The 14570-nt window shown below is 40.2% G+C and overlaps 1 protein-coding gene and 1 pseudogene across 1 annotated transcript; one reads left to right on the plus strand and one right to left on the minus strand.

The window, feature by feature from the left end:
- Positions 1-5087: 5087 nt before the first annotated feature.
- On the minus strand, positions 5088-6026 carry LOC122473323 (taste receptor type 2 member 46-like). The gene has a single exon (XM_043563718.1). It carries the CDS (start codon positions 6024-6026, stop codon positions 5100-5102), a length of 927 nt encoding a protein of 308 aa, XP_043419653.1. The 3' UTR covers positions 5088-5099.
- Positions 6027-6071: 45 nt separating this feature from the next.
- On the plus strand, positions 6072-13752 carry LOC122473585 (annotated as a pseudogene).
- The last annotated feature ends 818 nt before the right edge of the window (positions 13753-14570 follow it).

Here is a 14570-nt window from a genome sequence, read left to right on the forward strand (position 1 = left end):
GCCCCGAAATCATCTTAAATAACCAAACGCACGTTTGATACTTCTCACATAGGTTTTGAGTACCACACACGGAAAAATAGGAAGAGAAACGTTGTCTTTAGAGATGATTTTTAAAAGTTTTTACCCCAAAGCTAAAGTCAGTGTAATGCTTTGGTGAAACACTAGAAAACTCCTCATTTACACACAAAGATGCCAGTTGTCACTGCAATTATTTAACACTGTGAAGGTTTGAGGCATTTTATAACACAAACCAACACCAAAAAAAAATTATTATTATAAATAATTAAAAGGAAGAAGTGAAATAATCATTACATGCAAAAGATATCATTTTTGATCTGCAAAAGACAAGAGAATAAGCGTTAAAAGAGCACCTGTGCCTTTAGTAAGGCAACTGGCTTCTAACACAATAAACAGGTAAATAAAAACAATGACCTTTTTATAGACATATTGAGCAAGTACTAAATATCACAGATAAAATTAAGCACATTAAATATAAGCACCAAGTGGTTAAGTCATGTAATGTGCCAGGACCTCAGTTTCTTCACATGAAAAACAGTATTATGCACATGGGAAATATTAACAAGTTATGAGGTATACAGATTAACTGAGACATGAATATTATAGCTTCTTCTTTTTAGTGGGTACCTGTTACATACACTCATTGTTTATTTTATTTTGTAGCTTACGTCTTTTATTAAAACGTCTCCAAAATGCATATAGAAAACACGTCCAGGGGCGCCTGGGTGGCTCAGTCAGTTAAGCGGCCAACTTCAGCTCAGGTCATGATCTCATAGTCCATGAGTTCGAGCCCCGCGTCGGGCTCTGGGCTGATGGCTCAGAGCCTGGAGCCTGTTTCAGATTCTGTGTCTCCCTCTCTCTGACCCTCCCCCGTTCATGCTCTGTCTCTGTCTCAAAAATAAATAAACATTAAAAAAAAATTAAAAAAAAAAAAGAAAACACATCCAACACATACTTGTTCAACGAATAAGTGAATGACTGAATGATCCCACGCTAGGGGAACAAGACAATCTATTTCAAACACAAAGCCTGTACTTTGAAGAGATTTCGTTGTGAATGTAAGCCATGAGTCAAGAATTTTTCATTTCTGTAAGTCAGAGAAAGACAAATACCATTACCATATGATTTCACTCGTGTGGAATTTAAGAAACAAAACAAACAGGCAAAGGGAAAAAGAGAGAAGGAGGCAAACAAAGAAATAGACTCTTAGTTGTAGACAGCAAACTGATGGTTACCAGAGGGGAGGTGCGGGGGGATAGGTTGAATAGGTGATGGGGTTTAAGGAGGGCACTTGTGATGTGCACTGGGTGTTGTATGCAAGTATTGAACCACTAAATTGTGCACCTGAAACTAATATTACTCTACATGTTAACTATTGGAATTTAAAGAAAAACTTAAAAAAAGAATACATTTCTAAAAATATACAGTTTCTATCAAATTCAAGATTTAACAATATTCCACACAGAATGCATGACCATGATTCCTTCTCTTTACTCCACCCTTTGAACTTAATTTATTCTAAAATTTTCACCTGTTTTATTTAGCTGTCATTACTATCATCCAACCAATATTAACAACATAGACACATATTCAACGTTCATGCTGATTATGGGTTCGTTACTCAGAAAAGTTACTCTGAATTTCTGTACTGTAATCTGGTTGCTTTCCAGTCACCAGCTAAATAGGAGTACTTGATAAAATAGATCAAAAACACCAATCTCCCAGAAAGTTGCATACAATTAAAAGATTATCATCACCCCCAAGATTTGGCAGTCTTACACATTAAGATTAAAGTGAATTGTGTTACATACTTAAAAACTATGCTGGCAAATACAATTTATTTCCAAATATAAATTATATATTCTTTTTTTTAAGTTTATTTATTTATTTTGAGAGAGAGACAGAGAGACAGAGAGAAGGAGGGAGAGAGACTGATGATCCCAAGCAGGATCCGCACTGTCAGCGCAGAACCCAACGTGGGGCTCGAACTCACGAACCATCGGATCATGACCTGAGCCGAAACCAAGAGTCAGACGCTTAACTGACTGAGCCACCCAGGCACCCTTAAATTATATATTTTTTTAATGATGGTAAATGTAATCAAGAACTCTTGATTGTGAAATTAATAGTATGGAAAGGATCATTTGAATTGAGCAGCTTCATGATTCTGAAAATCTTCTAAAAAATTTTTTAATTTATTTGTTGGCAAAAAAAAAAATGGCAAGAGCACAGCATCACACGAGGCAGGGGGCCCCTCTCACCAGAAACCCTGTGCCACTGCACAGGTCACATATTCAAAGAGCCGCCATGACTGAAGGGCATGAATACATGTGAGTGACACAGGGGTGGACTATATTGGACCCAGATTTGTGTGCTTCCTCAGAGTCCCTTCACTGTCTCCTATTCTTTTATTCAGCATGAAGTGTAAGCCAGATTATGCTTCCATTTTGGACTTGACAGCAACCCTACCCCGTGTGGGGTGAGATTCCACTTTCCAAATGACCACTAAGGGGCTAGATGAGCAGAGGTATTAGTCCCACTTCACTAAACCCTGGCCAATGGGAACTAGAAGACAGATAGGAGGTAATTAGATACATCCCTCCTCCTCTCTCTCTTCCATGTTCTAATGCTACATGTGGTTTGTCATTGGAACCCTCCTGGAAAAGCTGTGTGCTGTGTGCACACACAGGATGACTACTATATTGTCTCTCAACATATTGTGAGTTGGTAGCCAGCAGAGTAACACAGCACAGCACCTCCTTCCACATCTTCTCTTGCCTCCTTTCTATATGTTCTCCCCATTGCTGCCCGAGACTTAACCTACCCACATAAATGTCATTATTTTTGTTAAGTGTATTTATCTATTTTTGAGAGAGAGAGAGAGAGACAGAAAGAAAGGGAGGAGAGGGGCTGAGAGGGAGAGAGAGAATCCCAAGCAGGATGCCCAAGCCGGGCAGGGCTCAAACTCAGGTACCGTGAGATCATGACCTGAGCTGAAATCAAGAGTTGGTGCTTAACCACCCACCCCACCCCCCGAGCCATCCAGGTGCCCCTAAATGTCATCATTTTGAGCTCTGACTTTCATTCAGGTTTTAGAGGCCCCAGGATAAGATAGTCAGTGAGTTATACCATTATTATTTATTTACTTTATGTGAGTTTATAACAGTAAAACTTGTATCTGGAAAGGATGCAGAAAATATTATATCAAAAATAACATTCTAGTAAGGCAGCTGAGTTAGTAAAGCAGTATGAACTCAGTTTTTTAATAAATCAAATATAATTTTTGTGTCTACAATACCCAGCTAGAAAAAAAAGTCACACGTAAAAAGATAACATTTACAATAAATAGAAAAAAAATATACATACAAATTAATAAAATCTTTTATATCCTTTTTAAAAACTTTTGTTATAAATGCCTTCTACCTTTGGTGTTACACCCGTTTCCACTTCACACATGTGAAAGGGCTGTGCCAAGGCGATATTCTAGTGATATTTGCCCTAGAATTAGGAAACAGCCAGACATTTGCTCTGAGAACTGCTTCTTGGATAAGCCTGTCGCCTCATCGTGAAACCAGAGCTGAGAAATTCATGGAATTTGCAGGTTTGGGGATACATTTTCTTTTCATTGGTTTCCCAGCTTTCAAAAAGTTCATTCACTCATTCATGCATTGACTTACTCATTAAAAGATTGTTTTTTATTAACTCTTCTATGGCCGGCTTGCAGGTTTTGGGAGGCAGCAGTAAATATGATCCTCACTTCTTTGAAGTGTACTGGGAGAGATAGATGATAAGCCAACAAATACAGCCGGTGTGGAGATGAACTGCCTTCAGATTTACAAAATTGTTAAATTGCCTAAAACCAAAATTAACAGTCGCGTAGAATTCGGTTGTTGAGCAAGATTATGCATTTCTTTCCTATAATAGAACTTGCTATCAATGAATATGCCAACACATATTATTCTATTTCATTCTTATCAAAAGATTATAATAAAATATATCTTTGAGAAATCCCCGATGATTATTGTGTAGACGTAATAGATGCCACTTAATGTATGCAGAAAGGTTTATTGACTTATATACCATAATTCCTTCACTATTCCAATAGTGAGCATTTTTTTTTTTAGATGCAAAAGATTTGAGTCTTACCTTATATTTTGAAAGAATTTTAAAAGTGGAAGATGTTTCGGATGTTTGGCGATTCGAGGCCCAGAGGTGGTTTAAGAGACAACTGACATATTTGAAATCAGGTCTCAATTTCAAAAATGGTCTATCTAAACTCAAAAACCAGAAGGAATGACATTCCTAACTGCATGTGGAAACTTACAACAACATTCTAAAGAGTTCATGATCATGTTTCTTTCATCTTTTTCCCTGTTGTGGAACTCAGTGTTTGCTAAGCTTTCTGCCTACTTCTTTAAATCAAATATTCATCAGTAGAGTTTATTGTACACATATATAAAATTTACATGCAATGCGTTGGTCATTTATGAATTGCATTGTGCACACCTTTATTCATCACAGCCCTAATCGCTCTCTATTAACCGTGAAGTAAGAATTTATGATGGAATAATTATCTACCCCAAACATTCATCCTCAGTATGTGATTTAGAATTGAATACCATTACCATGCAAAGACTAGAGATTCAAACAATGAAATCTAAGCACACAGGCGCCCCAAGTACCATTTACAATGGAAAATAACAATGATGTCCTGAGATTGCCTGTCAGTTCTGAAAAATGCATAAATATAGATCACAAATTTTTTAATTGGAAGATGATACATAGCATATGTGACATACACACAGCTTCATAATTCTCAGGAAATTCTTTCCATATTGTGTATAATTAGATTGTTTAACCTGATTAAGAAAACCGGTGAGGGTAGATTATTTCCAGTCTTCCTTATATTTTTCATACACACATGTATATAGTTTTATGGGCTAGGCTTAGGTAAGACTTCTGTAAGTGAAACTGAAAATTATTCAGTTACACACACTAGGGAAAAACCCGCAGGAGGTATATAATGTTACCGTCTACATTAGTTAACTTTCTGCCAAGAAAGACACGATGCTCTTATTTATCTATGGAGTTGAGTGTTTCTGTTCTTTCTGCCAGTACTTCTCCTGGTATAAAACAGACAGAAAGGCCTGTTTTAGCTTCTTGTTTCCCCAAATCAACATCAGCGAGTGGATCGAAGGATACACGAAGGCAAGTACCTGGCAAAACATGAACAGTTCCTTCTGCAGCCCGTTAAAACTCCAAATTGTAACAATTAGATTCAGAACGTAACCGGCAAAGAACAAGAGAAAGGAGACCACCGTCTGCATGGCCCTTATGTGGACCTCGGTGCTGGGATCTTGGGATCCCTTGCCACAGAGCTGCATCCGCTTGAGATGTCTCCAGAGGGAAAAGATCAACAGCACAAAAGACGTCAGGGACGTAGCAAAGGGTATGAAGTTTGCTAGTGTGAATACAGTCATATTTGAGAGGTGTGCCATGTCCGTCCATTTGGTCCTCCAAGTGACATTCCCTTCATATTCCTTAGTCTGCACTTTCTCATATATGCTCACTGCCGCAACATGAGAAAACAATAAGAACAAAGACCCCAGCAGCATCACAAGCACGACACTTTTAACTCTCCACTTGAGGCGAAGGAAAATAAGGCTGGAGAAGTTGGCTATTTTGAACAAATAAAATATGCTGAGGCTAGTAGCCAGCCAGATGCTAAAATGATTGCTTACTATCCAGGCAATTTGAAAAATAATTCTTACTTCTAAGCTATAGAAATCTGGATTGAACAAAGTTGCATACCAATTTATTATCATTACCCAGAGCAAACCAATTCTGGAGACAGCCAGAGCAGCGAGAATGTGATCAACTGAGGAGATCTTTTGTCTCTTGGTCCAGTCAATGAAGTTCACCAGTGCTATGAAGCCATTGGCAAAATTTCCTAGGAGAAATTCTATTATTACCACGATGGAAAAAATGCTCGGTAGCGCGGTTACCATGTCTAGAAAGGAAAACAAACAAAAAATATCTAAGTCTAATGTCTGATGTCACTGGTTGTGCACCTGATCCCTAAGTGTGCAGTAAAGTTCTCGTTTCTTTTAAATTCTGTGACCAATGTCAAGCAGGAAAGCACCAGGGTAGGCCAGTAGATGAGCTAGCTCAGTGCTATCTTGATGAAAACCATTGTTATTCCTCAAACAGCTCAAATTAACTTCTATTCATTGACTTTATATCCTTGCTGTGGGCTAGAATACTCATCACACATGCTGAAATTGAAAGCTGAATTCTCATTTGCTAGCATGCAAATAAAACCGTATTGTCTTTCAGTGTTTTGTGATTTTTTCCTTGTTTGACCTCTACGTAATTTGTATTATCAACTTTATTTGTTGTACAGAAAATTGAAAAATCCAAAACACATCTGTAGAGTGTCTTAATTGTTAGGTAGAGCTTGGCCGGAAGTAAGATTACCATCATTGTGGATTTTTTTTTTTTAAGATTTATTTTTGGGACAGACAGCGCAAGTGGGGAAGGGGCAGAGAGAGGGGGGACCGAAGATCCAAAGCAGGCTCTGCTCTGACAGCAGTGAGCTCATTGCAGAGCTCGAACTCAAGACCCTTGTGTCACGATCAGAGCTAAAGTCAGACACTCAACCCACTGAGCCACTCAGATGTCCTGGATTTTTTTTTTTTTAATGTCGCAATTATGCAGAAAGAATTTAAGCTCTTCCAATCAAAAAATTCAGGGTATGGAGCGGGGGGGGGGGGGGGGGGGGGGGGGGGGCGGGGCGTGTGCCAATACTCCCCAAAGGCTGGTTCTCGATGACTAACATTTATGCACACTTTTATTGTTTACAAGTGCATAAACACACACGCGTGTGCACAAACACACATGCATCATAAATACAGGAATTATTGTCCTATAATTTTATTTTGTTTAAGTGAGCTCTATGCCCAGCGTGGGACTCAAACTCACAACTCCCATATCAAGAGCGGCATGAAGTGAGCCAGTTAGGAACCCCGTGCATGTCTTATAATTTTCAAAATGAAAAAAAAATGAATCTCAGGGAGACCATCCAGCTTTTTTTTTAAGCAATTTTAAAAAAATTTTTTTTAATATGTATTTATTTTTAAGAGAGAGACAGAGTGTGGGGGGAGGAGCCGAGAGAGAAAGAGAGACATAGAATCCGAAGCAGGCTCTGGGCTCCAAGCTGTCAGCACAGAGCCTGACGCATGGCTTGAACTCATGGACCACGACATAATGACCTGAGCCGAAGTCGGACACTTAACTGACTGAGCCACCCAGGCGCCCCAAAACCATCCAGCTTTAAATCCATCTTTTCTCTCACTGAGGTTTTTCAGCCCATTTTAGTAGCTACTAAACATATCTCTCATGCTTAAGCCTTTAATAAAGTTTCTCTTTTGAGCCTACTTAATATTTAAATACTATTTAATTAAAACATTCAGAAACTTTCTAAACGTCCCTTGAAAACTTCAAAAGAACATGGTCTTCCATTGTAGAGTCTGCATTTCTCTATCCATACATATTGTTTCATTTTACGTTTAATTCATTTTGGGCTACTTAATATTTTAAGATTAATAGATATAAAAATTAGCCTCTACCCATGGATTTTTTTCGCTTTCAGTTTTTGTACTATAATTATTTCTAGCCGAGGATCTTAGAGCCGGACTGCCAGGAAAGAAAAACCTAGATTCTTTGCATTATATGTTTCTAATCTATTTTAATATTACTCTCTGCCTCAGTAAAATCATCAACCAAAATGCAGATGATCGTATCCTCTTCGGGTGGTTTTTGTGAGAAGTTAGTACATTATTTGTGTAGAGTGCTTTCAGTTCTAACCTTTCTGGTACAGAATAGGTGTGGAGGACTGTGGTTCATTTGATCCTGTGTGATTAGATGCTTCAGAGTTTGCCGACAAGAACTTTCATTGATGAGCACAATGTAGCAGGTTGAAAAAGGCCAGATTTCCTCCTGTAACACCTGGGATTAGGGCAAACAATTGTCAAAATTATGTTTCAAACACATCACAGAGCTGTGCAAGGAAGGAGAACCAGCCGAACTAAAATCCATCAAGAGGAGAATCTTTTCAGGTGAAGAGATGATCTGGGTATTCAAATGCAAGCCCTATCAACTCCTAGAAGATTTCTTGCAGGAAGTGAAAAACTATTCCTAAAATGTATACAGAAATGCAAAGCACCCAGAATAACCAAAAGAATTTGTTTTTTAAAAAAAGAACAAATTTGGAAAATTACAGTTCCTGATTTCAACGCTTGCTAGAAAGCTGCATTAATCAAGATAGTGTGGTACTCACAAAATTATATATATGTGTGTATATATATATATATCAGTGAAACACAACTGAAGTTCAGAAATCAGCACTAATATTTATGGTTAACTGATTTCAAAAATCAATGGAGAAATTACGTCTCATTTGTCTAACAAATGATGCTGGGTAAATTGGATATCCACATGAATAAAACTGAGTTTAGACCCTTATTTCATACCGTATGCAAAAATTAACTTAAAATTGCTGAAAGACTTCAATGTGAGAACTAAGCCTATGAAAGTTTTAGAATAAAATATAGGGGAAAACTTTTGAAAGCTGAGCAGACCTTTTAGATGCAATACCAAAAGCATGATGCATAAAACTTAAATATTAACATATTGGACTACATCAAAATTGAAAATATTTGCTCTATAAAATACAAGTCTGATTTCATGATTGTAGAGCTACCGTAATTAAGTCAATGTGGTACTGTTGTTTGCTTATACAAGCAGATTAGTGGATTAGAAAATAGTATCTCGTGATAGACCCACACATGCACGGTCAGTTCATTTTGACAAGGGAACCAAAACCATTTCATGAGAAATAAAATTCTCTTTAACAAATGATGCTGGAAAACTGAATAACAGTATAAAAAAATGAACTTCGATTTTTACCTCTCACCGTATAAAAAATTAATGTGAGGTGATCTTAGATTTAAATATAAAAGATAGGGGCATCTGGCTGGCTCGGCCTGTTGAGCATCCGACTTCTGCTCAGGTCATGATCTCATGGTTCATGAGTTCAAGCCCTGCGTGGGGCTCCATGCTGACAGCTCAGCACCTGGAGCTTGCTTCAGATTCTGTGTCTCCCTCTCTTTCTGCCCTTCCCCCATTCGCTCTCTGTCTCTCTCTCTCTCTCTCAAAAATAAACATTAAAAAAATTTTTTTAGGGGCGCCTAGGTGGCTCAGTTGGTTGAGCATCTGACTTCGGCTCAGGTCGTGATCTTGCAGTTTGTGAGTTCGAGCCCTGCATCGGGCCCTGTGCTGACAGCTCAGGGCCTGGACCCTGCTTTGGATTCTCTGTCTCCCTCTCTCTGCCCCTTTCTTGCTCATGCTCTGTCCCTCTCTGTCTCTCAAAAAACGAATAAACGTTAAAAACAAATTTTTTTAAATTTTTTTAAATCTTAAAAAAAATAAAAGATAATTATTCTAGAAGAAAATTGGATTCTATTTTTGTGACTTTGGAATTTCTTAGCTAGAACATATACATGCACAATCACATGAACACACACACGCGAAAAGCTAAACAAAAAAGAATAAAAGTGATGAATGAAAAGGCACTATCAAGAAAATCAAAGTGTTGGCCATAGAACGGGAGAAATATATATAATATAGATGTAATCAAGGACTGTTTTTTTTTTTTTAATTTTTTTTTCAACATTTATTTATTTTTGGGACAGAGAGAGAGCATGAACGGGGGAGGGGCAGAGAGAGAGGGAGACACAGAATCGGAAACAAGCTCCAGGCTCTGAGCCATCAGCCCAGAGCCTGACGCGGGGCTCGAACTCCGGACCGCGAGATCGTGACCTGGCTGAAGTCGGACGCTTAACCGACTGCACCACCCAGGCGCCCCAAGGACTGTTTTTTAAATATATGTGTATACACTAAACATTGTTGCAACTCAATACTAAGAAAACAAACATCTCAATTTAAGGAAAATAAGCAAAAGACTTCAAAAGACCCTTAACAAAAGAAGATGTGATAAACCACTAAAAACGTGTTCAACAACATTGCACATAAGGGAAATGCAAAATAAAGCTACTTCAAACCCTCTGGAATGTGACAGTTCAAGAAACTGACCACGCTAGATTGTGGCAATGATGTGAAGCAGCTAGAACTCTCATATTTTTCTGCTGAAAAATAATACAGCCACTTTGGAAAACTGATTGACAGTTTCTAACAAAGCCTCACATACGTATTGCCAACTATTCAGCTATTCCGCTAGTGTGTTTATTTACCTAAAATAAATAAAAACGTATGTTCACAAAACGACTTTCACGAGAATGTTAATAGCAGCTTTACCCAATAGAGTCCATTACCGGAAACAGTTTAAATATCCGTCAACAGGGAGATGAATGAACAAATCGTGACATATCCATAGAATAAAATACCATTTAGCAATAAAAGAAATAAACTACTCGTATACACAACGATATGTATCTCAAAAAACTATGACTGGAAAAAAGAGGTGGACAAAAAAGAGTGCATATAGTATGATTTCTAAAACAAGCAAAAAACTAAGGCAAAAACCACAAAAGTAGTTGTCTGGAATCTGATCCAAAAAAGGACACAAAATAACTTTGGGGGGGTGGTAAAATTGTTCCATATTTTATCATGGTCATTGTTTCAACGTGGTATAGAATAGTTAAAGGTCATTAAATTACATATATAAAATGAGCATATTATGCTATATGTAATTATACCTCACTAAGGTTAATGTTAAAAATAAAAAAAAAAAATAGGGGTGCCTGGGTGGATCAGTCATTTAAGCCTGTGATTCTTGATTTGGGCTCAGGTCATGATCTCATGGTTTGTGAGTTCAAGCACACCCCCCACCCCAACTCCCACCCTTGGGCTCTTTAATTCTCTCTCCCTCTGTCTCTGCTCCCCCACCCAATCATGCCCACTCTTTTTCTCTCTTAAAACAAATAAGTAAAGTAAGCATGTGATAGATGATAGATAGATAGATGATAGATGATAGATAGATAGATAGATAGATAATAGATAGATAGATAAAAATAAGGGCAAAATAGATATTTTCAGAGAAACAAACCTCACCGGTGGAAACTCTAAAGAGTACTTTTCGACTCCACCATGAAACTTGCGGGACCTCTTGGCCTGTCCTAGCAGGGATTACCTGCACCCCCAGTTCCCGAGGGGGCTCTTGCGCCCCAGTCGTGGAGGTGCAGTGCTCACCGCGGGCCCCCGCCTGTGTTTGCAGTGCCAGTAGAAGACTGATCTTTGAAAATACATATTTGGGAGATAGTCACGTTCTATTAAATCCTTTGTGCTGGTGCTGCCGTGAAAAAAATCTGGTTACACTGTGGGTTGGCCTGCTGCCTCTGCAGGACAGCACCGCCTGGGCCCTGGGATGAGGGTCCGCCTGAGCAGACACACCATGAGTCAAGCAACTCGGGGATGCAACCTACCGTTCTGTCCCACTGGGAGGAAGCATTGAGTCCGGGGAGCTGATTGCTCAAGTCGGACGCTTAACCAACTGAGCCACCCAGGTTCCCCGAGCTGATTGCTTTTTAAAAAATGAAAAGATGGGGCTCCTGGGTGGCTCAGTCGGTTGAGCGTCCAACTTCAGCTCAGGTCATGATCTCATGGTTTGTGAGTTCGAGCCCCGCGTTGGGCTCTGTGTTGACAGCTCGGAGCCTGGAGCCTGCTTTGGATTCTGTGCCTCCCTCTCTCTCTGCCCCAGCCCACTCGCTTTCTGTCTCTCTCTCAAAAATAAATAAACATTTTTTAAAAAATGAAAAGAAAGTTTATTCCTGGGAGGGAGGAATGCATGAACCTTTGGGAGGTTAAGTCTTCAAAGAAGCTCAACCATGCCAATGTCGTTAAATGAAAAGCAGTTATCAGGGAAAATGATCATCTTTGTTTTATCTTCGAGGACATGAAGGAGTAGCTTTACCAGCTCATTAAAGAAAGAAATAAGTGGTTTCCTGAATCAGCTATAAGGAATATCATGTATCAGATATTACAAGGACTTGTGTTTCTTCACAAACATGGCTTCTTCCAGCGGGACTTAAAGTCTGAGAACTTTCTCTGCACCAGCCCAGAACTTGTGAAAATACAGACTTCAGGTTGGCTGGAGAAATCCGATCAAGACCTCCATACACAGACTATGTATCTACCAGAAGGTACAGGGCTCCAGAAGTGCTCCTGAGGTCTACCAGTTGTGCTCCTCCATTGACATCTGGGCTGTGGGATGCATCATGGCAGAAGTGTGCACCTTCAAGCCACTCTTCACTGGGGCCAGTGAAATCGACACAATTTTCAAAACTTGCCAACTGTTGGGGACCCGGAAAAAGACCAACGGGCCCAAAGGCTACCAACTTTCAACTGCGATGGACTTCCACTGGCCCCAGAAGGTACCCAGTAACTTAAAGACCTTGATTCCAAATGCTAGCAGCAAAGCCATTCAACTCCTGAGAGACAAGCTGCAGGGGGATACCAAGAAACAGCCAACAGCTAAGTCAGACCCTTCAACAGCCTTACTTGAGGACCAGGCATTCACTGGGCTACATCACATAGAGCCTTCAGGATTCGGGAAAACCACAGAAGGATGTCCTGGAAAAGGTAGGCCCGCCTTCTCACATGAAGCCTGTCCATGCTACCCAGATCCCACCCAAGCCAAGTGCACAGATTTCTTCAAGGCAGCATCAAGCCTGCCAGCCTTCTCGGCATTTCATGTACCCCCACAAAGCAGAGGCTCCCAGGCCAGATCACTCAAACCACCTTCTGGAGGACAAGCCAAGCCCGTTGCTCTTCCTGTCCCTCCATACCAAGAATCCCCAGTCGAAAATACGAGCTGGCTTGGAACACAAAAATGGTGAGATCAAGCCAAAGAGTAGGAGAAGGTGGGTCTTGCCTCCTGGTCAACAAAGGAATCTGATGACTGGGTTGACTCGGTTGGATGACTTAGATTACAGTCTATCCCTCACCAGGATTGCCCTGAAAACCAAGGAAGAGACAGAGTGAAGAGAGACCCTCTGCAGAACTGAGAGTGGTTTGGACCTGAAGCCCTCTGCGCCCCGGTACTGGAAGTGGCGCCCCCTACCCAGACCTCCTGTCAGAGATGAGACACAGCAGCCCTGAGATGCAATGCCACGCAGCACTACTTGAAGCCGTCTGGATCCACGCCTGGGAAAAATCTAAGAAGCGGCATACTTCCAAATCCAGGCAAGGGTTTTATTTCATCGAAGACGCGGTCTACTTCTGATTTGTACGGAAAATCTTCAGGAACTGTTGTCCGTTATCAGCAAAATACATTCAGTTGGTTCTGGTTCTACTACTTCTAGTGGACTAATGAAACTATATGCCCTCCTTTCTGGAAAAAAAAAAGAAGTTGGTTCCGCTACGCAGAGGGTACACTTGGCACCTATTCCAGACCCTTCCCCTGGCTATTCTTCCCTGAAGGCCGAGCGGCCTCATCCCAGGTGACCTTGTTTCCACACCCAGCCTAGAAGCACATCTGGATTGATGCCACGGCCTCCGGCTGCCCAGCCAGTGCACGGCCCACCAGACTAGGCTTCTAAGTATGCGTCTTAGCGATGACTTTCGCGAAGCTTCTGGGAGGGGGGGAAAGCGAGACACTGTCCATCTGCCAACTGGTGTTCGGCCGGCAAGACACTTGCCAATGGTGTGAAAGCAAACACTTGATAGTTATTCTTCTGAACCAAGACATTTCAATATCCTTTTAAAAAAATTTTTTTTAAGTGATCTGAGTGCAATATCCTTTTTTGGTACCAAATTATTTTATTCTAGAACTCGATCCCATTATTTTTTTAATGTGTTTTTTTTTAATTGTTTGTTTATTTTTGAGAGAGAGGGAGACACAGAATCTGAACCAGGCTCCAGGTTCCAGCTCAGATCCCAAGGTGGGCTGGGGGGTGAGGTGGTGGGGGTGGGGGGGACCTTAATCTCAGGAGCTATGAGATCATGACCTGAGCCAAAGTTGGACACTTAACAGACTGAGCCACCCAGGTGCCCCCCCCCCCCCACAAAACAGCAGCATTTTGTGTATATGCATTCTGTTTTGTATTTTATACAGTCAACTTGGTAATGAACTTTTTAAAAAATTAATTGGTGTATTGCATCAGGTGTGCAACTTAAGGCTACGTGAAAAAGGGTTATTTGCTCAGTGCGTGCAGATATCTGTGACATGGTTAAATTTTAAATGTGGCAGTGCTTCTGGCTCTCTTGGACTCACGTCAGCCCTAGAGAAAGGATCCTCTGTTTTTCTCCATTTCATGTTCCTGGTTTGATTTTTTGCTACCACTGTGCCGTTCTAAAAATACTATTACGCCGCTCATTTCATTTTGTCGTTGTCTCCCAAACGAAAGAACTCTCCGTAAATATTTTTAGAAATGTTGAAAAAATAAATAAATAAATACATAAAGGGCGCTTCTCAAGTGGGAGGAATCTGACTCCAGACAAAAAGTCAGAGGTAGGGAATCAAGCCTTACCATCTG

This window comes from Prionailurus bengalensis, chromosome B4, assembly GCF_016509475.1.
Source record: "Prionailurus bengalensis isolate Pbe53 chromosome B4, Fcat_Pben_1.1_paternal_pri, whole genome shotgun sequence".
Classification (NCBI taxonomy): domain Eukaryota; kingdom Metazoa; phylum Chordata; class Mammalia; order Carnivora; family Felidae; genus Prionailurus; species Prionailurus bengalensis.

What these genes read in the sequence shown, in the direction of transcription:
- LOC122473323 (XM_043563718.1), bottom strand. Translation starts at nt 6,026, where the DNA reads ATGGTAACCGCGCTACCGAGCATTTTTTCCATCGTGGTAATAATAGAA.